This window comes from Dictyostelium discoideum (genome assembly GCF_000004695.1).
Source record: "Dictyostelium discoideum AX4 chromosome 1 chromosome, whole genome shotgun sequence".
NCBI lineage: Eukaryota > Evosea > Eumycetozoa > Dictyosteliales > Dictyosteliaceae > Dictyostelium > Dictyostelium discoideum.
This window is the reverse complement of record NC_007087.3, coordinates 2,878,086-2,905,419: the sequence shown is the minus strand read 5'-3', so window position 1 is coordinate 2,905,419 and position 27,334 is coordinate 2,878,086. Positions and strand designations below refer to the sequence as shown.

Below are 27,334 nucleotides of genomic sequence, written 5' to 3'. Positions count from 1 at the left end.
TTGAAGAGTTAAAACGAAAACAAGAACAATTACAACAAAAAAAGAATTCAATCGCTGACAAATACTCTCAACAAAACTTATTGGAAATATTAAATGATTCAATATCTGATTTAGAGTCTGAATCTGATAATATAGTTCATTCATTTTTAGAAGGTAATTTAGAATTAAAAGAATTCAAAAAACAATTTAAAGAAAAAAGATCTTCCTATCACTCCAAATGTGCTAATAAAGATTTATTTTTTAAATAAAATAATAAAAATATTTATTTATATATAATTTTGTAAAGAAATAAAAAAAACAATCCTAATTTGGGGATGATTATTTATTTTTATTTGTTTTTGTTTTTTTTTATATAAAAAAATATATTCCCTCTTGTTGTTCCTTAAAAAAAACAATTACAAGAAATGAATGATAAATACAATTTAATTAAAAAATAAACCTAAATGTTTTTGTTTTAAATTTTTTTTTCCACCTCCTTACATTTTTATTTTATTTTATTTTATTTTTTTTTAGAAAAATTATTGTTTTTAATTATTATAAACAAATATTTGGACTTAAATTATTTTTGAGATTTTATATAGATTGTTTATGTTTTTTTTGTTTTTTTTTGTTTTATTTTTTTTTCTTTTTCCCTTAATCGATTATTATAATAAAAAACTATTTTTTAATATTTATTTTTTTTTTTTTTTTTTTTTTTTTTTTTTTTAGTTAATTTATTTTTAAAAAAATGTTGAGAATGTTTTTGTTGGGATTCCAATTACTAATTGCGTGTTCTGGGGAAGATTTTTATTTTTTATTTTTTTTAATATTTTAATTTTTTTTTATTTTTTACTTTTTTCATTATTTTCTTTTTTTCATTAATTTTTTAATTTTTTAATTTTTTTTTTTTTTTTTTTTTTTTTTTTTTTTTAATTCAGCACAAACACTACTACCTAAAAAATGACACAACCAAATAACTATAAAATTGGAACCAACGTTATCCACGCTGGTCAATCCGCTGATAAAAATACAGGTGCTGTAATTGTACCAATTTCATTATCCACCACTTTCTTACAACCATCACCAGGTGTACTCCATTCTGTAAGTTTTTCTTTATTTTTTTTTTTTATTTTTATAAAAACTAATTTATTTATTTTATTAAAAAAAAAAAAAAAAAAAAAAAAAAAAAAAAAAAAAAAATAATTTTAAAAACCAAAAGGAATATGATTATTCAAGATCAGGTAATCCAACAAGAAAAGCATTTGAAGAATGTATTGCAGCATGTGAAAATGCTAAATATGCATTATCATTTGCAAGTGGTTTAGCAACACTTACAACAATTACACATTTATTAAAATCTGGTGATGAAGTTATTTCAATTGATGATGTTTATGGTGGTACACGTAGATATTTTACACGTGTTGCAGCCAATTTCGATTTGAAATTCAGCTTTGTCGATCTTTCAACTTTAGACGATTTAAAGAATGCATTCACCGATAAAACTAGATTAGTATGGATTGAAACACCAACCAACCCATTATTAAAAGTAGCTGATATTAAAGCAGTTGCAGATTACGTTCACAGTCGTGGTGCTACTTTGGTTGTTGATAACACCTTTATGTCACCATACTTCCAAAATCCATTGGATTTGGGTGCCGATATCGTTATGCACTCTGTCACCAAATATATCAATGGTCATAGTGATTGCGTTATGGGTGTTTTGGCAACAAACAACGATGAACTCTACGCCAAGCTTAAATTCCTCCAAAATAGTATTGGTGCCGTGCCATCACCATTCGATTGTTTCCTCGCCCTTCGTGGTTTGAAGACTCTCCACGTTCGTATGGAAGCTCATCAAAAGAATGCTTTCGCCATTTGCAATTTCCTCGAAAAACATCCAAAAGTTGAAAGAGTCATCTATCCAGGTCTCCCATCTCATCCACAACATGAGATTTGCAAACGTCAAATGAAAGGTTATGGTGGTATGGTTGTTTTCTTTGTTAAAGGTTCAATCGATCAAAGCAGATCTTTCTTGGAGAATATTAAACTCTTTGCTCTTGCTGAATCTTTAGGTGGTGTCGAATCTTTAATTGAACTTCCATCAGTTATGACTCACGCAAGTGTTCCAGCTGAAGAAAGAGCTAAACTCGGTATCTCTGATACTTTAATTCGTTTATCCGTTGGTATTGAAGATATTAATGATCTTTTAGCTGATATCTCTCAAGCTTTAGATAAATGTTAAAAAAATTAAAAAAATTAAAAATTAAAAAAATAAATAAATAAATAATAAAAATATTTGTAATAAAGTTTTAAAATTATAATTATAAAAAAAAAAAAAAAAAAAAAAAAAAAAAAAAAAAAACTATAGTGTAAAAAAGAAGACATTAATTTAGTAAATGATTTTATTTTTCTTATTTTTTTCAGATTTTATCCCATAAATTTTTTATTATTTTTTTTTTTTCTGGTGTTTTTTTTTTTCTGGAATTCAACAAAAACCTAAAAAAAAAGAAATGTATACAAGAATATTTCAGAATTTAGAATTAAAAAAAAGTTTCAATATAAAAACTAAAAAAAAAAAGTTAAATTTTTCATTCATTCATTCATTTAAAAAAACAAAAAAAAAAATACAAATAAATAATTTAAAAAATAAATAATTATTATCAAAAAAAAATATTTAAAAAAATAAATTAATAATATAAAAAAAATGTCATCAAATAATAAATTAAATTTAGAAGCAGTTATTAAAGGTATTCAAACCAATAAAATATTAGAAGTATTTGATAAATATTATCATGATGAAATTGTAATGTACGAAAATGGTGATTCAACTAATCGTGTCGGTAAATCTGCAAATCGTAAAGCTGAAGAATCTTTTGTAAACAATGCAACAATTCATGAAGCAAAATTATTAAAAACAATCGTAGATGGTGATAATACAGCATATGAAATGTTTATGGATTTCACATATGGCGAACATCGTATCAAAAAGAGTCAATGGGCATTCCAACAATGGTCAAATGGTTTAATTATTAAAGAAGAATTCGTTGAAATTAAAACACCATCAACACCAGAACCATCAACTAATATCAAATCAAATTTAGAATCAATTATTAAAGGTATTCAAGATAATAAAATATTAGAAATATTCGATAAATACTATCATCAAGATATAATTATGTATGAAAAAGGTGATTCAACAAATCGTGTTGGTAAAGCTGCAAATCGTAAAGCTGAAGAATCTTTTGTAAATAATGCAACAATTCATGAAGCAAAATTATTAAAATTACTCGTTGATGGTAATAATACAGCATATGAAATGTATATGGATTTCACATATGGAGAACATCGTGTCAAAAAGAATCAATGGGCCGTTCAACAATGGTCAAATGATTTAGTTATCAAAGAAGAATTTTATTAAATAAAATTTTTATTTTTTTTAAAAATGTACAATAAAATTTAAATAAAACAAAGAATATACATATTTTTTATCTATTAATTTGTTTTTTTATTTTTTCAAAAAAAAACTGAGTTGAATTTTTTTTATTTTATTTCTTATATTTATTTATTTTATTTTATTTATTTTATTTTATTTTTTTTTTTTTTTATTTAAATTTCATTTTATAAAATTAATCTGAACCTCTCCAAAATTTTATCACATCAGAATAGATTTCTGATTTTTTTTTTTTTAAAGAAAAGATAAAATTTAAATTAAATAACTATTACATTTTATTTTTATTTTTTATAAATTTGAAATCAAAAAAAAACAAATAAAAGAATTTAATCTTGAATGTCTATTTTTTTTTTTAAAATTTTATTTATCCAAATTTTAAATTTTTAAAAAAAAATATACCAATTCAATCCAATAAATTTATTTTTCCCCTTCAAAATAAAAGATAAATGGTAAAATAAATTCTAAAAATAAAATTTTTGGTAAAAAAAAAAAAAAAAAAAAAAAATGTTTTTATTTTCCCATAAATTTTTTTTAAAAAAACTTGTTTTGTTCTGGTGTTTTTTAATTTTTTTTTTTTTTTCTCAAAATGATTTAATGATAGTTCAAGAATAGTTGAGAATGATTGTGAGTTATTTAAGATAACAATAAAAACTATAAAATGTAAAAAAAAAAAAAAATAATAATAACCATTCATTAAAATAATATCAATAATCAAAAATAAATAAATAAATAAATAAATAAATAAATAAATAAATATATAAATAAAAAAAAAAAAAAAAATTAAAAAATATATAAATAAATAAATAAATAAATAAAATAAAATGTCATCAAATAATAGAGCAAATTTAGAAGCAGTTATTAAAGGTATCCAAACCAATAAAATATTAGAAGTATTCGATAAATATTATCATGATGAAATTGTAATGTATGAAAATGGTGATTCAACTAATCGTGTCGGTAAATCTGCAAATCGTAAAGCTGAAGAATCTTTTGTAAACAATGCAACAATTCATGAAGCAAAATTATTAAAAACAATCATTGATGGTGATAATACAGCATATGAAATGTATATGGATTTCACATATGGCGAACATCGTATCAAAAAGAGTCAATGGGCATTCCAACAATGGTCAAATGGTTTAATTATTAAAGAAGAATTCGTTGAAATTAAAACACCATCAACACCAGAACCATCAACTAATATCAAATCAAATTTAGAATCAATTATTAAAGGTATTCAAGATAATAAAATATTAGAAGTATTCGATAAATATTATCATCAAGATATAATTATGTATGAAAAAGGTGATTCAACAAATCGTGTTGGTAAAGCTGCAAATCGTAAAGCTGAAGAATCTTTTGTAAATAATGCAACAATTCATGAAGCAAAATTATTAAAATTACTCGTTGATGGTAATAATACAGCATATGAAATGTATATGGATTTCACATATGGTGAACATCGTGTCAAAAAGAACCAATGGGCCGTTCAACAATGGTCAAATGATTTAGTTATCAAAGAAGAATTTTATTAAATAAAATTTTTATTTTTTTAAAAATGTACAACAAAATTTAAATAAAACAAAGAATATACATATTTTTATCTATTTATTTTTTTTTTTTTTTTTTTTTTTTTATTTTTTTTTTTTTTTTTTTTTTTTTTATTTCTTATTCTTAATCTTATTTATTTTTTTCATTTTTATTTTTTTATTTTATTATATTTTTTTTTTGATTTAAATTTCATTTTATAAAATTAATCTGAACCTCTCCAAAATCTTATCACATCAGAATAAATTTTTTATTATTTTTTTTTAAGAAAAGATAAAATTTAAATTAAATAATTATTACATTTTATTTTTATTTTTTATAATTTAAAATCAAAAAAAAAAAAAAAATAAATGAATTTAATCTTGGGTGTTTGTTTTTTTATAATTTTATTTATCAAAATTTTAAATCAAAAAAAAAAAAAATATACCAATTCAATATTTTTTCCCCTTCAAAATAAAAGATAAATGCTAAAATAATTAAATTCTAAAAATAAAATTTTTGGTAAAAAAAAAAAAAAATTTTTAAAATTCCTGTCCCATAAATTCTTTTTAAAAAAACTTGTTTTGTTCTGGTGTTTTTTAATTTTTCTTTTTTTTTCTCAAAATGTGATTTATTGATAGTTCAAGAATAGTTGAGAATGATTGTGAGTTATTTAAGATAACAATAAAAACTATAAAATGTAAAAAAAAAAAAAAATAATAATCATTCATTAAAATAATATCAATAATCAAAAATAAATATATAAATAAAAATAAAAAAAATAAATAAATAAATAAATAAATAAATAAAATGTCATCAAATAATAAATTAAATTTAGAAGCAGTTATTAAAGGGATTCAAACCAATAAAATATTAGAAGTATTCGATAAATATTATCATGATGAAATTGTAATGTATGAAAATGGTGATTCAACTAATCGTGTTGGTAAATCTGCAAATCGTAAAGCTGAAGAATCTTTTGTAAATAATGCAACAATTCATGAAGCAAAATTATTAAAAACAATCGTAGATGGTGATAATACAGCATATGAAATGTTTATGGATTTCACATATGGCGAACATCGTATCAAAAAGAGTCAATGGGCATTCCAACAATGGTCAAATGGTTTAATTATTAAAGAAGAATTCGTTGAAATTAAAACACCATCAACACCAGAACCATCAACTAATATCAAATCAAATTTAGAATCAATTATTAAAGGTATTCAAGATAATAAAATATTAGAAGTATTCGATAAATATTATCATCAAGATGTAATTATGTATGAAAAAGGTGATTCAACTAATCGTGTTGGTAAATCTGCAAATCGTAAAGCTGAAGAATCTTTTGTAAATAATGCAACAATTCATGAAGCAAAATTATTAAAATTACTCGTTGATGGTAATAATACAGCATATGAAATGTATATGGATTTCACATATGGAGGACATCGTATCAAAAAGAATCAATGGGCCGTTCAACAATGGTCAAATGATTTAGTTATCAAAGAAGAATTTTATTAAATAAAATTTTTATTTTTTTAAAAATGTACAATAAAAAAAAGACAAAAACCATTTTACAATATTCGAAGAATTCTCTTGAGACTTTATGATATTTTAAAAGGTTAATGTCACTTATTTTTGTTAGAAATGTTAAAAAAACTAATTGAAGCATTAAAAAAATATATAAAAAAAAAATTAAAACTATAATTAAAATTTATTATTTGATGTTTTTTTGAAAAACACTGTGGGTGCATAAATAATAAAAAAAAAAAAAAAATTAACTTTAACTATCAATATATTAATTGTTTTTACACAATATTAATATATGTTTTTATTATTATTTTTTTTTAAAATTTCTTAATATTTTTTTTTTTTTAAAATTGATTTATTTTAAAATATTTAAAATAATTTATTCTTGTTTAAACTTATTTCTAGATTTAAGTTTTAATACTAAAAATGTTAAAACTCTGAAACCTATGATATATAAAACCAAAATCCAAACATTTCTCCAAAAGTGATCAATATCGTAACCCATATTTTCAATGACATTATTACCGTATTGAACTGGACATACACCTCCAATTTTTTGAGAATCGGTACAAGTAAAATGAACATCTTTAAAGGCATTGATTACTGCAGCTTCAATCATATATCTAAAGAAGGAGATATAAGGGAACCAAACCAACCAACCTGGAACATCATTTAAATTAATGAAGAAACCACTGAATAAAAAGAATAAAATTACAATCAATGGAGCAACTGCTGTACCAACTTGAACATTTGGAACAGATGAACTAATTAAAACACCCAATGAAAGACAAGTTTGACTTGCTAATACCAACATTAATACAAATCTAAAGAATGGTGCTGCTGAATAAAATGGATCAACCCTTTGATTTGTCATCCAATATACAATTGTTGCTGTTACCATTGGTAATAATACTGCAATGCATGCATCCATAAATGATTTAGCTAAAAAGAATGGTAATGTATCATAAACTCCTGATGCTCTATCCTTTAAAAATATTGTAATTACATCTGGAAAAACATGAATTGTACCTTTTTTTTTTAAAAAAAAAAAATAAATAAAATAATTAAATTAATTAATAAACTTTATTATTAAAAAACACTTGTTTAAACAAAATTAAAATTAAAAATAAAATATATAACTTACTCATAACAGCTGGAAAACTTACACCCATAATAATAAATGCTACAACACCAGTTCTATAATAATTTTTAAAAAAGTTAATAAAATTATAATTAATAAAAAAAAAAAAAAAAAAAAAAAAGAATGAGTTTTTACCTTGATTGAACACTTGATTGACCTAAACCTAATTGATAATAAACAATACCACAAAGTAAACCTTGGAAAATAGCTTGAATTAAATTAACTTTAAAAGCCATTGGATGTCTTTTAGCATTTGTAACTTCACGACCTAATAATAAACTGAATTGAGTTAAGAAATTTGGACCTCTAGTTTTTTCATATTTAAAGTCAGTTCTATTCTCTTTGGAAATATTATCCAATGTTTCATTTACACGTAAACCTTGTTCAGAATTTGGATATTCTTTCTTTAAAATTACCATTTCTTCTTTTGTTAATTTTTTAATTCTTCTTCTAGCTCTACCATCTGTAGATTGTTGTTGTTGTTGTTGTTGTTGTTGTTGTTGTTTTAGTTCATTATTTTTAATATTATCAACAGCAGAACCATTCATAGTTGGTGAAATTGAGATACCAATATCTTCAATGCCACCAGCACCACCACCACTACCACCACCACCACCACCAATTTCTTCCTCCTCATCATTGTAGTCATCATCATCACTATCAGCTTGATCTTCAACTTGAGTATTAATTAAATCTAAAAAGAAATCAGCTGGATTTGTTTTTTCACTACAATGATAACCATTTGCATTGAAATATTCCAATGCTTTATTTGCTTTACCATAATAGATGGTATTACCATCACCTAATAATAAAAGGTTATCAAACATATCATAAATATTTGAACGTGGTTGATGAATTGTGCAAATGATAGTTCTACCAGATTTAGCCAACTTTTTCAATGCAGACATTACATAGAAACTTGTTGAAGCATCTAAACCTGAAGTTGGTTCATCCAATAGAATCACGGATGGACCAGTTAACAACTCTATGGAGATTGTCACTCTTCTTCTTTCACCACCAGAGATACCTCTAATTTTATTATCAGCAGTACCAACCAATGTATCAGCACAACGATTTAAGCCCATTTCATCGATAATATCTTGAACTCTTTGAAGTTTTTCTTTTAATGGAACATCTCTTGGCATCTTTAGTTGAGCATAAAAATTCAATGTCTCTCTTACGGTCAATGATGGCATCAATGAATCACTTTGTGTTACATAACCACAAAGTTTTTTAAAAATATTGAAATCAGATTTATTACCATTCAAATACATTGTTCCACTACCATTAATATTTAATCTATGTGCTAGAATATCCAACAATGTGGTTTTACCCGCACCCGATGGTCCCATAATTGCAAAAATTGTTCCACTCTCAATATGACCATTAATATTTGTTAAAATTTGTTTTGATATTTTTTTCTTTTTACCTTTTTCGGTAATTTGAACATAATGATTTATATCTTTAAATGAAAAATCAATTCTATTTTTAAATGTTGATCTTTTTTTATTCTTTTTATTTAAATTATTAATAATATTATTATTTTGATTATTATTATTATTATTATTATTTTGATTATTTTGATTATTTTGATTATTATTATTATTATTATCTAATGAAATATTTGGATTAATTGTTTCTAAATTAATTCCATCATCTTTATTTTCATAGTTTGAATATTCTGGTGGAGAAGGATTTGATTGTTCAAATTCTCTTTCATTTTCATTTTCTTCTACAATTTTACGAAACTGAAAAAAATAATAATTATAATAAAAAAAAAAAAATAATAAAAAATAATAATATGGGAAAGAAAAAAAAAAAAAAAAAAAAAAAAAAAAATGAATAAAATAATTTTAATTGTTAATAATAAAAAGGAAAAATTAAAAAAAAAAAAAAATTAAATAATAATAAATTAAAACTTACTTCTGAACTTTCACTGGCTCCACTAAAAGCTTCATTTTCATTGTTATTATTATTATTACTATCCATTTAATAGTAACTTTAAAAAGAAGAATTTAAAAAAATAAAAATAAAAATAAATAAAAAATTAATAATTGTGAATAATAGAAATTAAAAATTAAAATAATAATAATAATAGAAATAATAATAATAATAGAAATAATAATAATAAAAATAATAATAAAAAAACAATAAAATAATGAATTAGTAAATTGATGTATTTTTTTTTTTTTTTTTTAAAAAATAAATTTTTTTTTTTTTTTTACTATACATCTATTTTTTTTTATTTATTTAATTATTTAATTTTTTTTTTTTTTTTTTTTTTTTTGTGTTGTTTAATTGATAGTGATGGGTGTGGGTTTTTTGGTAGTAAATTCCATTAAGCATTTAATTTATTTATTTATTTTAATTTTTTTTTTTTTTTCTTTTTTTTTTTTTTTTGTGAGTTGTTTTGATTAGTGAGTAGTAAGGGTGTGAAATTGCCCAGATATAAATAAAATTATAATAATATTAATATGTTAACAAAAATGATAAAAAAAAAAAAAAAAAAAAAAAAAAAAAAAAAAGACACACACATAAAACACACAAATTTATAACTGATTATGGCTATAAAATATAGCACCATATATGTGTTGTGTGGTGTGGGTTTAATTTGTCAAAATATTTAAATACAAGTTAAAAAATATTATTAACATAAATAAAAAAAAAAAATAAAAAAAAAAAAAAAAAAGAAATTAAAAAAAAGTAATTTGATAATGTGATATTGTAAAAAAAATTTAAAAATAAAAGTGAGATAAAGATTTAAAAAAAAAAAAAGAAAACAGAAATAATTATTTATTAAATTCTTAATTATTACATTTTTATTTATTACTCTTCTTAATTAATTAATTTTTTTTTTTTTTTATTTGTTTTTTTTTTTTTTTTTTTTTTTTTTTGATGATAAAAATAAATAAAGAAAAAAAAAAATTTTATTTTTTGAACTAAAAATAAATTTGGCTTGGAAATTGATAATTTACAATGATATTTTTAATCAGTTGATTAGAAATTGAAAATTTAAATAAAAAAATAAAAATTAAAAAAATTAATAAAAAAAAAAAAAAAAAAAAAAGTTTTATGTAATTGTTTGTTGTTAACAACGACAACAAAAAAAATTAGAAAATAAATTTATTTTTAAAACAAAATATCTTTAAAAAAAAATTAACCGTAAAAAAAAAAAATAAAAAATAAAAAAATAAAAAAAATAAAAAATCCACCGGTTTTTGAAAATAACCAAAATAATCATTTTCATTTTTTTATTTTATTATTTTAATTGGGATCACTGGGAATTTAGACATTTTTTCGAAATTGGAAAATAAAATTTCCAAAGGTTTTATATTTTTAAACGAAAAATAAAAATGGTACAAACATAAACAAAATAAATAAAAAAAAAGTTCACAAATTTTATATAAATCTTAAATTATTTTTTTTTATTTCTTTTTCTTTTTTTTTTTCTTTTTTTTTAATTCACTTTACTAAAATATTTAATCATTTCATTTTCAGCCAAAGTTAATTCTTGAGTTAATTGTTGTTTTTCTTTTTGATCGATTATTGATGATTTAATTTTCTTTGCTTCAATAAAGAATCTATCAATTAAATCATATGGGATATTCAAAGATATTGTTTTAGAAGTTATTTGAGATGAAGTTTTAATTGTATTATTATTATTATTATTATTATTAATTTGATTTAATTCAAATTGAGCATGTTTAAATAAATCTCTTAAAGTAATCGAAGCATCAATTAAACGACTATGTCTAAAGTATAATTTGAATAGAGTATCTTGACGACCTTTTGAGAACCATTGAATTAACCAAGTTGGTAAATCCAAAGTACCTTCATATAGGATAGTATCAGCTACCAATTCATGATAACGTAATTGACCTTGTTTACAAAGTACATTATCGGCTATGAATCTACCATCTTGTAATTTACCAATGACAATAACTTGTTGACCTGATTGAGTATCATTAAAGAATGGTGGTACACGATGACTATAGTGAACATCTAAATAGAAACCTTTTGAATCTGAAACACGGAATGAACAACCATTACAATCTCTATCGACCAAACTACCTTGTTGAATCTCACCAAACATTCTCAATTGCATTTGTTGATTACCAATGATTGTAGCTTTTGTATTTGGATTTTGACTATTTTCATTAATCTCTGATGGTGATAAACATTGGAAATCCTTATCTGAATCATAACGTTGTAAATAGTTTTCTAAAACTTTCCAAGTCAATGTAACTTTATCTTTAAGATGTTGCAATTCTGAACAATCAAAACCATAGTTATTATTATTATTATTGGCACCATTACCTATGACACCACTACCATAACCATTTGTATTTTTTATAAAGAATGGATTTGATTGTGGATTCAATTGAAGTTGAACGCATTTTGAAGCAAATGATTCAAAGATTGCACCTAAATCAATCTCTTGAGTGATTGCCAATGAAAATGCAACATCAAATAATGAATATTGAATTAACTTTTCTAATAACTGTTGTGGTGATAATATGAAATCACTATTAATTTGACTATCAATTGAACATAAATGTTTTGATGCTAAATAATAACTATACTCTTTTTCAATTTCTTTTAATGTTACAACTGAAATATCTTTAAATTCATCATTATTACCAATATAATTAAATTTACGTTGTTGATGTTGATGTTGATGATGATTGGCAATATTTAACGAACTATTATTATTATAAATATTAGTTGATCTAATATCTAAAGAACTACTATTAATTTCAATCCATTGATCAGATGGATCTAATAATTTCAAAGTATTAATTGTTGTTGATAATAATTCCAATTTAGTATCAAGTAATTGTTGTTGATCAAAGATTGATTTACCACGCGATTTACCTAATCCTTCAATATTTACTCTAATTGAACGTTCATAATAAATCATTGAAGCATTACGATAATTACATCTACTTATATAATAAGCATAAAGAATTGTATGATAATCTGGTTTCTTATTTAAATCTTGAGCAGATGCTAATTTTAATAAATTATCTTCAATATCTTTTTGTGGAAATGGTAATTTACATAAAACTTTAATACTATTACCACTACCAATATTATTATTATTATTTGTATTATTATTTGTATTATTATTATTATTATTATTATTATTATTATTTACAGTTGTAACACTATTTTCACATAATGTTAAAATTAATCTTCTTTTATTTTCTTGTGAAACATCTTGATTTGGATTAAGAGTTGAAGCAGTGAATGCTAAATCATATTCTTGAATTTTTAAAGAATATTTGAAAACTAAAGAATAAAGTGATTCCAATTTATTTAAATAATCTAAACGTGAGAAATTCTCTTTTTCTAAAGTTAAATAATCGATAGCAAATAAACTAAATTGTATGATGAATTCAGGTTGATTTCTAGTTTCAAATATTTTAATACATTTCAAATAATAATTACTAATTAGAGTTTGAGTGGTGTTGGCATTGGTTTGATTCATCATTCTATTATCAATTGGAATATCAACGAATAAACTACAAACTAATTCTTCCTTTGAGATTGAACAAATCTTTAACATATCTTGATTTTGATTTTCAATTGATTCTGTTGCTTTCAATAAATATTGATAAGCTTCATTGAATTTCGAGTAATGTGCATAACAAATACCCATTAAATAATAGAATGGTGTAATCATTTCAATTAATTCATTATTTTCAATGATTTGAAGGAATTCCATCAATTGTTTATATTGATTCTTTTCAACTAAATAACAACCCATTGAAAATAAATCCATATGTGGTGCTAAAACACATAATAATTTTGATAATTGTTTTTCAATATTTTCAAAAAATTCATTCTTTGATGTAAATTGATTTAAATTTCTATTAATTAAAATTGTTAAAATATTTAAATTTTTTGAAATTGTAAATTGTTGTTGATTTTGTTGTTGTTGTTGATCTTCATAATATTCATTATTATTAATATTATTATTATTATCACTATCATCACCATATTGATTTTGTGAAATTAAAATTTTATCAATATCACTTGTTGTTGAATTATCAAATGATTTAATGAAATTTTGTTTTGTAAACCAATTTAATAAATAATAAGTTGATAAAAGTTTAATTGAATCTGGTAAAATTGATTTCTCCAATGTAAATAATGTTTTTGTATCAATACCTAAATGAGTTCTAAGATTTGAAACTGTACCCAATAATAATGATAACTTTGTCAATAGTTGATATTTAATTTCAATTGTTGAGACGAAACAATTTGTTAAGATATCTGCAAATAAATCACCACTCCAACCTTTATCAATATTCTTATAACCTTGTTGTAATTGAATGACCATATCATTTTGATTTGAAAATTCTTCTTTAAATTTCTTTAATATTAAATTAATAGTTTCAATTGGATTTTCAATTAGTTTAAATAATTTAATAAATCCAATTGAATAATTATTAATATTATCTTCAATATTATTATTATTTGAATTATTATTATTATTATTGTTATTATTTGAATTGTTATAAGAATTTGCAATTAATTTTTCAGAAACTTTTAATAAAGTATGATTAACATGTTGACGTGATAATTCATATTCGAATGATCTATAATCATCCTTTATAAATCTATCAATAAAATTACAACATTTCATTAAATATAAGAAATCATTAACCAATACATTTGAATTTGATCCAAAACAATTTAAAATAATATTATAAAATTGTTTATCACTAATAATATTACTATTATTAATATTATTACTAATTGTATATAAACATTCAATTGGTTTCATTGGTTTCATAATTGATAGTTGATTCTATTATAAAAAAAAAAAAAAAAAGTTAGAGAGATATATAAAAATTATTAATATTTTTTTAAAGATATAAAACTTACAGATCTAATTAAAAATATAATTGATGAAGTTGGTTCAATGAATAAACCAGAACCAAGTAAACAAGTTTGTTTTTGAAATTTTGTACATAATTTAAAAAAGATTGACCATTGTTCATTTGATTGAAATTTAAAGTCTTCTTGATTTAAGATATTTGAAACTACAGATTCTAAAGAGTTGTCATTATCAAATCCATTATTCATTTCAACATCATTATCACCACCATGATCATCTATATCTTTCAATTTCTTATATTCATTTAATGCTTGTTCAATTGAATTTGGTGAGAATAAACCACGATTAAATAATAGATTATAATAATAAGTTTGATCAGTTGGTTGATCAGAATCTTCATCTGAATGTTCAATAATAGTTTCATAATATTTATCAAATGTATTAATCATTTCACCATTATAAAATTGATTATATTCCATATTAATTTCTTTTTCATTTTCTAAATTATTATTACCATTACCATTACCATTACCATTTGATGTTGACAATTTTTGATGATTGAAATTAATTAAATCACCAATATAAATATGTTTAAATATAACTTCCTCTTCTTGATCATTATTATCATCAACAAAATGGTTTCTATCAAATTTATTATCATCTTCATCAAATTCTTGATCTCTATTAATTCTACCTCTATTATAATTTCTTTCTTTAATTTGACTCCAAATTGAATATAAAATTCCATTATGAATATTAAAATCAATTAAACCTTTTCCTTTTAAAAATGCAAATCTTTCTTCTTTTATGTTTATACCATTTGAGAAATCATTTGTGCCTGAGAAAAATTGGAACTAATTATAAAAAAAAAAAAAAATAAAAAAAAATCATTAATAAATAATAATAATAATAATAATAATAATAATAATAATAATAATAATAATAATAATAATTTAAAATAGTAATATAATTTAATACTTACTTGAGATTCTGAATTAAATTGAAAATATACAACCAATAAGAAACTTTTAGTAGATCTTTGGTAAATCTTAAATCTCTTATGAATTAATGATAGGTTTTGTTGTTGTTGCTGTTGTTGATTTGAATTTATATTTGGTGATGTAGGTATATTATTATTATTATTATTATTATTTTCATTGTTATTGTTATTATTGTTATTCCAATTTTCAGGTGAAATTGTAATTTCTTTTATAAACTTTTTATCATTTGCAGACCAAACTTTTAATTGTGAATTATTTAATAAAATTAATGCTAAAGGGAAATTATTGTTATTATTACTATTTGTTGTTGTTGATAAAAATTGAATATCTTGAACAGGTTCTTGTTTTTCACCCCATTTCCAAGAACTAAAGAAACCTTGACCTTCTTTGCAATCGAATTTCTTAACAGTGATATCACCACTTTGTTTAATATCACTCAATTCTAACCAAGTTGAACCTGATCCACTTGAACCAATGATTAATTTAGTAGCTGAATAATATCTAATAACTGTTGGTTCAAATGAGTCTGGTAATACTCCTCTAACTCTTGACCATTGATTATCTAAATTTGAATTTAATAAATTTGAAAATATAGATTTATAATTTCTTTTATTATTATTACCACTACCACTACCAAAACTATCAACTTCAACTTTTCTTTTTATACCAACTCTCTATTAAAAAAATTAAAATAATAATATTAATATATGTATATATGTATGTATGTATGTATGAATATATTAATTGTTTATTTAAAAAGTACTTACAGAATCAGAATGTTCAATTATTGATGGATGTGGTAATAAGAAACGATAAATTGTTTTTGAAATAGTTGTAACCATAATGATAACATAATCATTTAATTCTTGAATGAAAACATCACCAATGATTGATGTATTATTGAAATGAATTCTAATTTGATTACTTTCTAATGAATGATGTGAATAATGTTCACATAATTCCAATGTTGATGATTTATTAACCAATCTCCAAATTATGAATCTACCATCAGTTAATGGTGATTTCTTATAATTAAAACCACCAGATCTATATGGTGTTGATGTGAATTTATCTTGAATAAAATTGATATCATTGTTATTACTATAACCATAATAACCTTGACTATTACTATCAATTGTGAATTCTCTCCATTGATTTGATGAATGATCTGAAAATGATTTTAATGAAATTTCATTATACTTTAAAACTTTATTAAAATCATTAATAATATCAAATCCATTTTCATTTTCGATTTCTTCTGTATTCATTGTATTATCACTCATCGTGTGTGTGTATGTGTGTATTTTTTTTTTTTTTTATATATATATACCCAACCCACAAAACCGATGAAGTTGAAGAAAATAAAAAAATGAAAAAAAAAAAAATTTGGAAAAAAAAAAAAAATGAAAAAAAAAAATAAAAAAAAAAAAATAATAAAATAAAAAAAAAATTTGAAAAAATGCCCGCAAAAAAAAAAAAGAGTTATTTATGGATATTTTTAAATTTTTTATTTTTAACTATTTAATCTTATATAGGAATCTGGTTTTTTTCTAACAACCCAAATAAAGAAAAAAGCTACAATCATATCAACAGCACACATTGAAGGAATAAGATAAGATAAATTGTAATTTGTAACACCATAAACACCTTGAATTGTAAAACCTGCGCCAAACCAAGCAGCCACTAGAATCATTGGAGAAACTACGCACCAAAATACTTTAACACCATCCTTGATCCAAGTCTTCAAATTATTTCTTCTTGATAAAAATATACGATGTCTCTTTCTAATATGTTCCTTATGTAAGATTAAATCAAACACTAACATAATCGGTGGAATCCAATGAATTAAAATATTTAAACACCAAGCAAACACTATACTATGACCCTCCAATTGGGCTCGATTTGCAATGAATTCTGGATTCAATATAATTAATAATATAATTGATGTTATCATTACAACAAAACTTAGCACAAAACTAAGTGGATGTAAAATCTTTATAAATATATTATGTTTTGAATTTGCTAAATCTGTTTCCCAATAAAGTGTATGAACTAACCATGCCCAAAATGTTAAATTTGTTAATAATATTGGAAACCTAAAAAAAAAAAAAAAAAAAAAAAAAAATTAATAAAATAAATATAAATTACTTTTGTGTGTGTGTTTTTTATATATTATATTTTTTAAATAAAAAATACATACAACTCTATTGCTGTTATAAAATAAGCCAAATATAAATAAAATATAATTTTTCTACCATAGAATCTATATTTATCCCTTAAAATTTGTGACCTGATTGGTAAGTCTGAATAATATAATGATTGACCATTTTGATCTTCATGAAATGCTAAATTTGATGAGTTCATTGTGTTCACTCTTATAGTAACTTTTTGCTTCTCCCACTATTCTATTTACTTGTTTACCTATTTTCTATATGTATTATTAACTTTATTATTATTCTATTATTATTATTACTACTGTTGTTTTTGGTGGAGTTTGATTATTATTATTATTTATTATTATTTATTTTGAATGATGAAATTGATAATATCAATTCAATGATATCCACAAAATTAAGTGTGTGTTTTTTTGTTTAATTTATTTTTTTTTTTTTTTTTTTTTTTTGAATCTTTGTTTATTTTGAATTTTTTTAATAGAAAAAATAAAAATAAATTAAAAAAAAAAAAATAAAATAAAAATAAATATAAAAAATTAAAAAAAAAAAAAAGGTGGGAACGTTTCGAGTATATGTATTATATATAATTTAACCCCTAAATAAATTTATTCCAATTTAATTCTATATTTGAATTAACTTTATTTTTTAAGTAAAATTAAAATTAAAAAAAAATCTTTAAAATTTTATAGAAAATAAAAAAAAAAAATAATAACAAAAATAAAAAAAAAATAAAAAAAAAAAAAAAAAAATTAAAAAAAAAAAACAAAAATAAGAATTTTTTTTTTTTTGCTTGAAAAAACAAACCAAAAAAAAAAAAATCTATCGAAATTTAATGAAGATATATTAAATTCAATTTCCCTGGTTGTTAATATACTAATAAATCAAGATAAAAGAAAAATAATAAATAAAAAAAAAAAAAAAAAAAAGAATTCTTATACAAATATTATTATTGTTATTATTGTTATTATTTTATTTCATTTTTTTTTTATTTTTATAAAATATCTTTATCTATTTGCTTTTTTCTATTATTTATTATTATTCCCAAAAATAAAAAAATAAAAAAATAATAAAAAAAATTGTTTTAAAACAATTCATAATTTCTATTAATAGTCGGGAGTGGAATAAAGTGATCAAAAATAAAAATAAAAAAAAAAAAAATAAAATTAAAATTAAAAAAAAAAAAAAAAAAAAAAAAAAAGAGAAAAAATGAAAAAAAAAAAAAAACGAAAAACGAGTCAGCCCATTTAATTTTTATTTTTTTTTATTTTTTTTTATTTTAAATTAATTTCTTAAAAAAAAAAAAATAGAAATAGAAATAAAAATAAAAATAAAAATAAAAAAACAAATTTAAATAATATATATATATAAATAACAATGAGTAATGAAAGACCAAAAACTAAACAAATGCCCAAACAAAAGTTTGGGTTTTCAAAACCAGAATATATCCCAACAACAGTTGGTGAAGCAATAAAATTAGAATCACAAGAACCATCATTAAATCTAATTGTACAATTTAAAAATAAAGATAGTGAAAATGATACAACTGGTCCACCAATCAATATATCACAAAATGTTACAACTGAACAATTACAAATGCTTATTAATAGTTTATTAAATAATGTAAAAATTAATAATGATAATAATTAATATATAATATATATATATATATATAAATATTAATATATTTTATTTTATATTTATATTTTTATATTTTTCAAAAGGATGAACAATTACCATACTCATTTTTTGTTAATGATCAAGAGATTACAAATAATTTAAAGAATCATTTAGAAGGATTATCAGATGAAACAACATTAAGTATTTATTATCAACCACAAGCAGTATTTCGTGTTAGACCAGTTACAAGATGTGCAAGTTCAATGTCAGGTCATACAGAGGCAGTATTGAATTGTGCATTCAGTCCAGATGGTAAAGGATTTGTATCGGTTGGTGGTGATACAACCGTTAGAATTTGGGATATCTATACAAGTACACCAACCCATACATTAAAAGGTCATACAAATTGGGTACTTCAAGTAGCTTGGTCACCAGATAGTAAAAAGATTGCAACTGCCGGTATGGAAGGTGACATCAGAATTTGGTGTCCACAAACTGGTAAACAATTAGGTTCAACTTTAAAAGGTCATACTAAATTTATAACCGGTTTATCATGGGAACCATTTCATTTGTATGTATTAAATTAAATTAAATTAAATTAATTGATATATGTTGAATTATTTTAATTAATTTTTTTTTTAAAAAAAAAAAAAACAAAAATAATAGAAATCCAAAATGTGTTAGATTAGCATCATCATCTAAAGATTCAACAATTAGAATTTGGGATACAGAATCTTGTAAAAATTTAATGTCATTATCAGGTCATACAATGTCAGTTACATGTTTGAAATGGGGTGGAGAGGGATTGATTTATTCTGGATCACAAGATAGAACTGTTAGAGTTTTTAATACAACCGATGGTAGATTAGTTAGAGTATTGGATGGTCATGCACATTGGGTTAATACATTGGCATTGAATACAGATTACGTTTTGAGAACAGGATCATACGATCATACAGGTAAAGAATATGATACATTGGAAGAAGCACAAAGAGTTGCATTGGAGCGTTATAATGATGTAAAGGCAAAGAGCAAAGGAATGGAGATATTAATTAGTGGTTCCGATGATTTCACCGTTATCATGTGGAATCCATCAGTTACTAAAACTTCAATCTCTCGTTTAACAGGTCATCAGCAATTAATCAATTTGGTTAGTTTTTCACCAGATGGTCGTTATTTCGCAAGTGCTTCATTCGATAAGTCAATTAAACTTTGGGATGGCCAATCTGGTAAATTTTTGGGTAATTTCAGAGGTCATGTTGGTGCTGTATATCAAGTTTGTTGGTCTTCTGATAGTAGATATTTAGTTAGTGGTAGTAAAGATAGTACTTTGAAAATTTGGGATATTAAAACTAAAAAAATGGAAAAAGAATTACCTGGTCATGCTGATGAAGTTTATACTGTTGATTGGTCCCCTGATGGTGATAGAGTTGCTTCTGGTTCAAAAGATCGTTTATTAAGAATGTAAGTTTAAAAATATATATTTTAAAAAAAAAAAAAAAAAAAAAAAAAAAAATTAAAATCTATATATTAATATAATTTTTATTTTTATTTTCTAATTTTGGAAATTCCTTAAATATTACTTTAGTTGGACTGTCTAAAATATATAAATTAATAATAATAAAAAAAAAAAAAAAAAACCTTTATAAATTAAAATTTTATTTATTTAATCTTTATTTATTATAAAATAATATTTTTTTAAATTTTTAAAATATAACCAATTTTATTATTTTTTTTTTTTTATTTATTTTTTTTTATTTTTTTTTTCTTTTAAATATATCAAATTAAAAAAATAAATAAATAAATAAATAATAATAAAAAAAAAAAAAAAGATAAAATGGAATCAATTGGTATTCATTGTAATAGTTGTTGGAAAGAAATAATTGAAAATGATAGATGTATAATTACATCTTGTTCTCATATTTTTTGTGATTTATGTGCTTCAAATAAATTATGTACAGATGATAGATTATGTCCAATTTGTGATAATAGTTTGGTTTCAAAAGATTCATTATTTGGTACAACAATTGATTCTTCAATTGAAAAGAATATTTTATTATTTGGATTATCTCCTAAAAAAAGTATAAAAAAAAAAAAAAAAAAAAAAATTGTTTAAAAAACTAACAATTTAAAATTTTAGTTTTATTAATGGCAGAAAAAGCAATAGAATTTTTTAATTATCAAACTAGTGTTTATCTTCAAAGTTATATTTATCAAGCACAACAATCTATGAATCAATTCGAACAATTAAAAAAATCAAATGAAGAATTAATTTTTAAAATTGAATCATTAGAAAAACAATTAAAATTACAAAAAGATGATGGTGAAAATGATAAAAGGGAAATTGTGGAATTAACAGAAAAACTTGCTGAAAAAACAAGACAAAAAAGAAAATTAGAAGAACTTTATTTATCTTTAAAAGAAAATATGAATAATTTAAATAATAATATTAAAAATAATGATAATAACAATAATAATTTAAATAATAATAATAATAATAATAATTTAAATAATAGTATAATTGAAAATAGTAACATTAGTATTAATAATTTAATCACTAATAAAAACAATATCAATAACCAAAACAATAATACCAATAATAATAATAATATTAATAATAATAATAATAATAATATAATTATACCACCAACATATGGATTTAAATTAAATCAAAGTGGATATTTATCAAGAAATTCTCCTACTCAAAATAGACAAATAAATGGAATAAAAAATATTAAATCAAATTATCGATCTCCATCATTTTGTTCGTCACCAATTACAGTAAAACATTCTGGAGTACAACAACAGCAACAACCTCAACAACCACTTCAACAACAGAAACCACAAAAAATTATTCAACAAAATGAAATAATGGCACCTCCAAAAAATCTTTCAACAAGTTTCTTGTCAACACCCAAAAAACCAATTTCCAATGACAGTAAGTTATATGAAATATTATTTATTTATTTTTTTATTTATTTGTTTTTTTTAATATTATTATTATTTTTTAATTTACTTTTATTAATATTTAGTAATTGATTAATTCCAGAATTTTCATTTATACATAAATCAACACCTTCTTCAAAAAAAGGAATTAATTAAAAAAATTATAATAAATTATGGTGGAAAGTTGGTTATAAAAATTTCTTTTTTTCTTTTTTTTTTTTTTTTTCTTTTTTTTTTTTTTTTTTCTGTTTTCTTGATTAAAATAGTTATTATTACATTGGTACTACCTAATAAAAAAGTTTGTTAATTTTTAAAATTTTATATTAAAATTAATAATGACACGATCACAACACATGTTGGGTTGAAAAAAAAAAAATTTTTAAAAAGAAAATGGTTTTCCATGGCGACCTCAAATTATTTGAATAAAAATATTAAAATATGAGGTATGAAAGTTTTTAATTTTTAAATTTTTTTATTTTTTTTTTTTTTTTATTTTTTTTTTTTATTTTCAAACCTTCATCCTCCAATAAAATATTTTTGTTATTATTAAAACCAGAAAAAATAATTAAAATTTTAATAAATTGATTTATCTTTTTAATGTATGTAAATTTAGATTTATTTTTTTTATTTTTATTTTTTTATTTTTTAATTTAGCTCTTTTTTTTATTTTTTTTTATTTTTATTTTTATTATTATTCAAAAATAGTTCACCCTTTTTAAACAAAAAATATCTTGATTTTGATTTTCTTTTTTTTTTATTTTTTTTTTTTATTTTTTTTTTATTTTTTTTTTGTTTTTTTTTTTCTTTAAAAATTTTTTATTCATCATTAAAAAAAAAATAAAACTAAAAAAATAAATAACAACATTTACTAAATATAGTGTTTATTTATTTTTTTATTTTCAAATACAAATTTTAATAAAGGATCACCAATCTCCCCCACTTTTTTTTTTTTTTTTTTGTATTGGTTTATTTTGTTTATTTTTTTTTTAAATTTTTATTTATTTATTTTTTTTTTTCTGTTGGGTGGATAATAATTAAAGTGTATAAATAAATATATAATAAATAATTAAAATTTTTCATTTTTTAAAAAAAAGTACACAAAATATAGAATTGTTTGTTAATTTTTAATTTTATTTAAAAATGACTACAACAAATACATCTATATTTGGTCCAAGAGTGAATAATAGTAAATTTAATAATAATAATAATAATAATAATAATAATAATAATAATAATAACAATACTAGTAACAATAACAATAGTAATATAATCAAACCACCACAAGTAGTACAAGAAACCCAACAACAACAACAAGCCCAACAACAACCATTACAAACAAATGAAGAGGTTTGTGTTATTTGTAAATCAAAGAATGTTCAAGTTTGTACTGGTTGTTTAATGGTTTATTATTGTGGTGCAGAACATCAAAATATAGATTGGCCAAATCATAAATCTTTATGTTCTGGATTAAATAGAAGAAATGATCTATTAGATAGAGCAGAGAAATCAAAAGATTTAAGAAAGAAATTACAATCTGATATTTTTTCAAGTGGTAATAGAGTATCAAATAGTAATAATAATAGTAGCATATATAGTAATAGTACAGGTAATATTAATAACAATAACAATAGTAATAATAATAATATTAAAGGTGGTATTGGTGGTGGAGCTGTAACTAATAGTAGTACTGTTATGGCACCTGAAAGGAAATCAATCGCTATTTCAAATATAAAACATTTACAACAACAAATACAACAAACACAACAAACACAACAACAACCACCACCAACTACAACATCAATACCAACACAACCTAATTCATCAAGTTTTAATAAACCAACAGCAAAGAAACCTGGAACATCATTTAAATCATCGTCATCAGGTGATAATACACCAATTAATCAATCACCATCATCGTCATCATCATCATTAGTATCATCAACTAACAATAATAATAATAATAATAATAATAATAATAATAATAATAATATTAATAGCAATAGTAATAATATGAGTGGAAGTAGTGGTGGTATAAAAGCACTTCAAAATCAATTACAAAATTCTATAAATAATAAACCATCGAATACAACATCAAATTCACCAAATCCTTCACCACCATCTTCAACATTTGTACCAAATAGCAATAATAATAGTAATAGTAATAGTAGTAGTGGTAGTGGTAAATCAAATTTAAATATATCATTAAAATCATCAACATCATCCTCACCTGTAACATCAACTTATTTATATAACAATAACAATAGCAATAGCAATAGTAATAGTAATAATAGTTCAACCGAAACTACAACTTGTATCAGTAGTAATAGTAATAATAGTAGTAATATAGAAAATTCTGATAATACCAATGAAGAAAATGGTATGAAAAATATAAAAAATAAACTAAGTCAAATTAATTTTGGTGCACCACCACCATCATTTAAAAAACCGACTTCCAAAGTTATTGAAAATGAAGACAATAATAATAGTAATAATGATGGTACATTAAAACAATCATCATCGAGCGATTCAATTTATTTCAATAATAATAATAATAATAATAATAATAATAATAATAATAATAATAATAATAATAATAATAATAATAATAATAATAATAATAATAATAATAATAATAATAATAATAATAATAATAATAATAATAATAATAATAATAATAATAATAATAATAATAATAACAATAGTAATAATAATAATTTTGATATTAATAATAGTAATAATATAATAAATAATAAACAATCAACATGTTCATCAATTGACGGTTTAAGTTATAACAATAATAATAGTGGATCATCATTAAAGAATTCTGTACCACCAACTACTAGTAATACACCACCAAGAAAACGTAGTAGTGGTGGTTCTAGTAGTAGTAATAATAGTAATATAGGTAGTAATGGTAATAGAATTGGTTTCATAAAAGAACATAAAAAGAATCAATCCCTACCAGATAGTTTTGTTGATTTTTATCAAAGTAATAAAAATCAAAGTAATGGTTATGAAAGTTTATTAGATAATGACGATAATAAAACACGTGGATATGGTAGTTTTAATGAAAATGATGATAGTCATGAAGAATGTGATGATGATGATGATGATGATGATGGTGGTGGCCAAGATGGTGATGATGGTTTAGATGGTACTGAATTTAAGAGAGGTAGAAATAGGCCAACAGGTTTAAGAACTAATAATAATGCAGTATTTGAATGGGAGAGTGGTACAATTGAATATTCAACAAATAATACTAGTCAACATAAAAAATTGGGTGTAGGTTCAAGAGGTGGTAATTCATTTTCAAAAGATACTCAAAGTCAATCAACAAACAGCACTACTACTGATGATCATCAAACAGGTTCAATATTAAATTCAAATTCAGGTTCATCAGATGATTTACAACAACAACAAACCCAAACCCAACAACAACAGTCACAATTATCTGCTGGTGTTGGAAGAATTGCAGGTAAATTTAGAATGATTGGTGGTGATATTAAAAAGAAAGCAGCAATCGTTGGTACTTTAACTAAAAATAAGGTATCCGAAGTTACATCAAAATCAAAATCATCAACAAGTGTAAATAATAATAATAATGATGAAGTTGATCATAATGAAAATAATAATAATAATAATAATAATATAAATAATAATAATAATAATAATAATAATAATATTGAAAATATTATATTTGGAATACCATTAGAAGAAGCAGTTAAAAAATCAGCAACATTACATCCATTAATACCAGATGTAATTTATAAATCAATTGAATATATTAGAGAGAAAGGTATTCAAGAAGAGGGTATATTTAGATTAAGTGGTAGTGCAAATGCAATCACATTGTTAAAGAATGAATTTGATCGTGGTGTTAATGTTGACCTTTATCAACAATTGGATCAGCATGTTGTATCTGGTATTTTGAAATTATATTTACGTCAAATTCCAGAGACTTTATTCACTCAAGACTTTGGTGAAGAATTAGAAGAACTACGTGTAGGTGGTAATTCATCCGACGCAATATCTAAACGTATTGCTGGATCAATTATTTTATTACAACGTTTACCAGAATCAAATAGATGTATACTACATTATCTTTGTAATTTATTGAATGCTATCTCTTTTGAACCTTCAACTAAAATGGGTACTGTAAATTTAGCCATTGTTTTCGCTCCAACTTTAGGTGTCTCTGTTGAAGTCATGACTTGTTTAATCTCTTATTATGATGAAATATTTGGTATTCAAACTTATAATTATAATTCTTAATAATAATAATTAATAATAATAATAATATTAATAATAATAATAATAATAAAAAATCATCATTATTATTTACAATTAACAATTCATCATTTATGAAAATTTATTTATTACAAATGATTTGTAATGATAAATATAAACAATAAAATCCTTAACTTATTTATTTTATTCATCAGATTTATCGTTAATGAAAATCTTAAACATTTATTCCCATTTGGGCTTCAATCTTTTTTCATTTTAAGTTTTTCTTTTTTAATTTTACAATTAAGATAAAGACCTGATGTTTTCCACAATCTCTGCCAATTAGGTTGGGACGAAAAAATTGAAATCGATTGGTGGTATTGAATTAGAACAAATTGAAACAAGTCTTTTTATAATGCTCTTATAAAGAAATTCAAAAAATATGCTTCTCTTTCTGTCACAAATTTTAAATTTTTTTTTTTTTTTTTTTTTTTTTTTTTTTTTTTGATATTAATTAATTATTAGCTAGGATTGAACCTTCTGCAATAATAAATGTTTATTTTATTTTATTTTATTTATTTAAGTTTCTTTTTTTTTTTTAAATAATACCAATTAGTTATATTGTTATAATTTGATTCAATTTTTTTAAATAAATTGATCCACAATCACTCTATGTGGTAGGGCTATGATCGGTATACAATATTCTTTGACTCTATGATTTTTGATATTTTTAATTTGTTTGATGTATTCGTTTTTGTAACAGATTGAGAGTGAGTCTTTTGATAATGATAGTTTAAAGTTTTTTACTTTATTTATATAGTCTAAAGTTGCAGATTTGTACCATTTTTTGAGAATAATGTTGTAGTCTAAAGATGATTCTTGAATTTTGTC

At 21.6% G+C, this 27,334-nt stretch overlaps 12 protein-coding genes across 12 annotated transcripts in view; 8 read left to right on the top strand and 4 right to left on the bottom strand.

Annotated features, from left to right (window-relative positions):
• The window catches only part of vps37 (Modifier of rudimentary family protein), a gene marked incomplete at both ends in the record, with an annotated part of 1,189 nt that extends 941 nt beyond the window's left edge, over positions 1 to 248 (top strand). The window contains one exon of the mRNA XM_640931.1: positions 1 to 248. This exon is cut by the window's left edge and continues 617 nt beyond it. Coding sequence (XP_646023.1) covers positions 1 to 248 — 248 coding nt within the window.
• Positions 249 to 939: 691 nt separating this feature from the next.
• On the top strand, positions 940 to 2,221 carry cysA (cystathionine gamma-lyase; the record flags this gene model as incomplete). The annotated part of the gene is made up of 2 exons (XM_640930.1): positions 940 to 1,080; positions 1,199 to 2,221. 2 exons carry the CDS (start codon positions 940 to 942, stop codon positions 2,219 to 2,221), a joined length of 1,164 nt encoding a protein of 387 aa, XP_646022.1.
• Positions 2,222 to 2,683: 462 nt separating this feature from the next.
• Positions 2,684 to 3,397, top strand: DDB_G0269508 (hypothetical protein; the record flags this gene model as incomplete). The annotated part of the gene is made up of 1 exon (XM_640929.1): positions 2,684 to 3,397. The coding sequence occupies one exon, from the start codon at positions 2,684 to 2,686 to the stop codon at positions 3,395 to 3,397; it is 714 nt and encodes a 237-aa protein (XP_646021.1).
• Positions 3,398 to 3,860: 463 nt separating this feature from the next.
• Positions 3,861 to 4,124, bottom strand: DDB_G0270542 (hypothetical protein; the record flags this gene model as incomplete). The annotated part of the gene is made up of 2 exons (XM_640928.1): positions 3,861 to 4,081; positions 4,118 to 4,124. The coding sequence occupies 2 exons, from the start codon at positions 4,122 to 4,124 to the stop codon at positions 3,861 to 3,863; spliced, it is 228 nt and encodes a 75-aa protein (XP_646020.1).
• A 127-nt stretch (positions 4,125 to 4,251) lies between these two features.
• Positions 4,252 to 4,965, top strand: DDB_G0269506 (hypothetical protein; the record flags this gene model as incomplete). The annotated part of the gene is made up of 1 exon (XM_640927.1): positions 4,252 to 4,965. The coding sequence occupies one exon, from the start codon at positions 4,252 to 4,254 to the stop codon at positions 4,963 to 4,965; it is 714 nt and encodes a 237-aa protein (XP_646019.1).
• Positions 4,966 to 5,767: 802 nt separating this feature from the next.
• Positions 5,768 to 6,481, top strand: DDB_G0269504 (hypothetical protein; the record flags this gene model as incomplete). The annotated part of the gene is made up of 1 exon (XM_640926.1): positions 5,768 to 6,481. One exon carries the CDS (start codon positions 5,768 to 5,770, stop codon positions 6,479 to 6,481), a length of 714 nt encoding a protein of 237 aa, XP_646018.1.
• A 388-nt stretch (positions 6,482 to 6,869) lies between these two features.
• On the bottom strand, positions 6,870 to 9,620 carry abcG1 (ABC transporter G family protein; the record flags this gene model as incomplete). The annotated part of the gene is made up of 4 exons (XM_640925.1): positions 6,870 to 7,519; positions 7,635 to 7,687; positions 7,767 to 9,379; positions 9,555 to 9,620. 4 exons carry the CDS (start codon positions 9,618 to 9,620, stop codon positions 6,870 to 6,872), a joined length of 2,382 nt encoding a protein of 793 aa, XP_646017.1.
• Positions 9,621 to 11,088: 1,468 nt separating this feature from the next.
• Positions 11,089 to 16,762, bottom strand: DDB_G0269502 (hypothetical protein; the record flags this gene model as incomplete). Its single annotated transcript, XM_640924.2, has 4 exons — positions 11,089 to 14,448; positions 14,526 to 15,332; positions 15,461 to 16,153; positions 16,247 to 16,762. 4 exons carry the CDS (start codon positions 16,760 to 16,762, stop codon positions 11,089 to 11,091), a joined length of 5,376 nt encoding a protein of 1,791 aa, XP_646016.2.
• A 230-nt stretch (positions 16,763 to 16,992) lies between these two features.
• DDB_G0269500 (hypothetical protein) lies at positions 16,993 to 17,843 on the bottom strand (the record flags this gene model as incomplete). The annotated part of the gene is made up of 2 exons (XM_640923.1): positions 16,993 to 17,575; positions 17,680 to 17,843. 2 exons carry the CDS (start codon positions 17,841 to 17,843, stop codon positions 16,993 to 16,995), a joined length of 747 nt encoding a protein of 248 aa, XP_646015.1.
• Positions 17,844 to 19,027: 1,184 nt separating this feature from the next.
• nle1 (WD40 repeat-containing protein) lies at positions 19,028 to 20,871 on the top strand (the record flags this gene model as incomplete). Its single annotated transcript, XM_002649149.1, has 4 exons — positions 19,028 to 19,273; positions 19,375 to 19,841; positions 19,937 to 20,734; positions 20,859 to 20,871. The coding sequence occupies 4 exons, from the start codon at positions 19,028 to 19,030 to the stop codon at positions 20,869 to 20,871; spliced, it is 1,524 nt and encodes a 507-aa protein (XP_002649195.1).
• Positions 20,872 to 21,107: 236 nt separating this feature from the next.
• DDB_G0269498 (hypothetical protein) lies at positions 21,108 to 22,313 on the top strand (the record flags this gene model as incomplete). Its single annotated transcript, XM_640921.1, has 3 exons — positions 21,108 to 21,351; positions 21,411 to 22,208; positions 22,303 to 22,313. 3 exons carry the CDS (start codon positions 21,108 to 21,110, stop codon positions 22,311 to 22,313), a joined length of 1,053 nt encoding a protein of 350 aa, XP_646013.1.
• A 1,043-nt stretch (positions 22,314 to 23,356) lies between these two features.
• On the top strand, positions 23,357 to 26,488 carry gacZ (MYND-type zinc finger-containing protein; the record flags this gene model as incomplete). The annotated part of the gene is made up of 1 exon (XM_640920.1): positions 23,357 to 26,488. The coding sequence occupies one exon, from the start codon at positions 23,357 to 23,359 to the stop codon at positions 26,486 to 26,488; it is 3,132 nt and encodes a 1,043-aa protein (XP_646012.1).
• Positions 26,489 to 27,334: the final 846 nt, after the last annotated feature.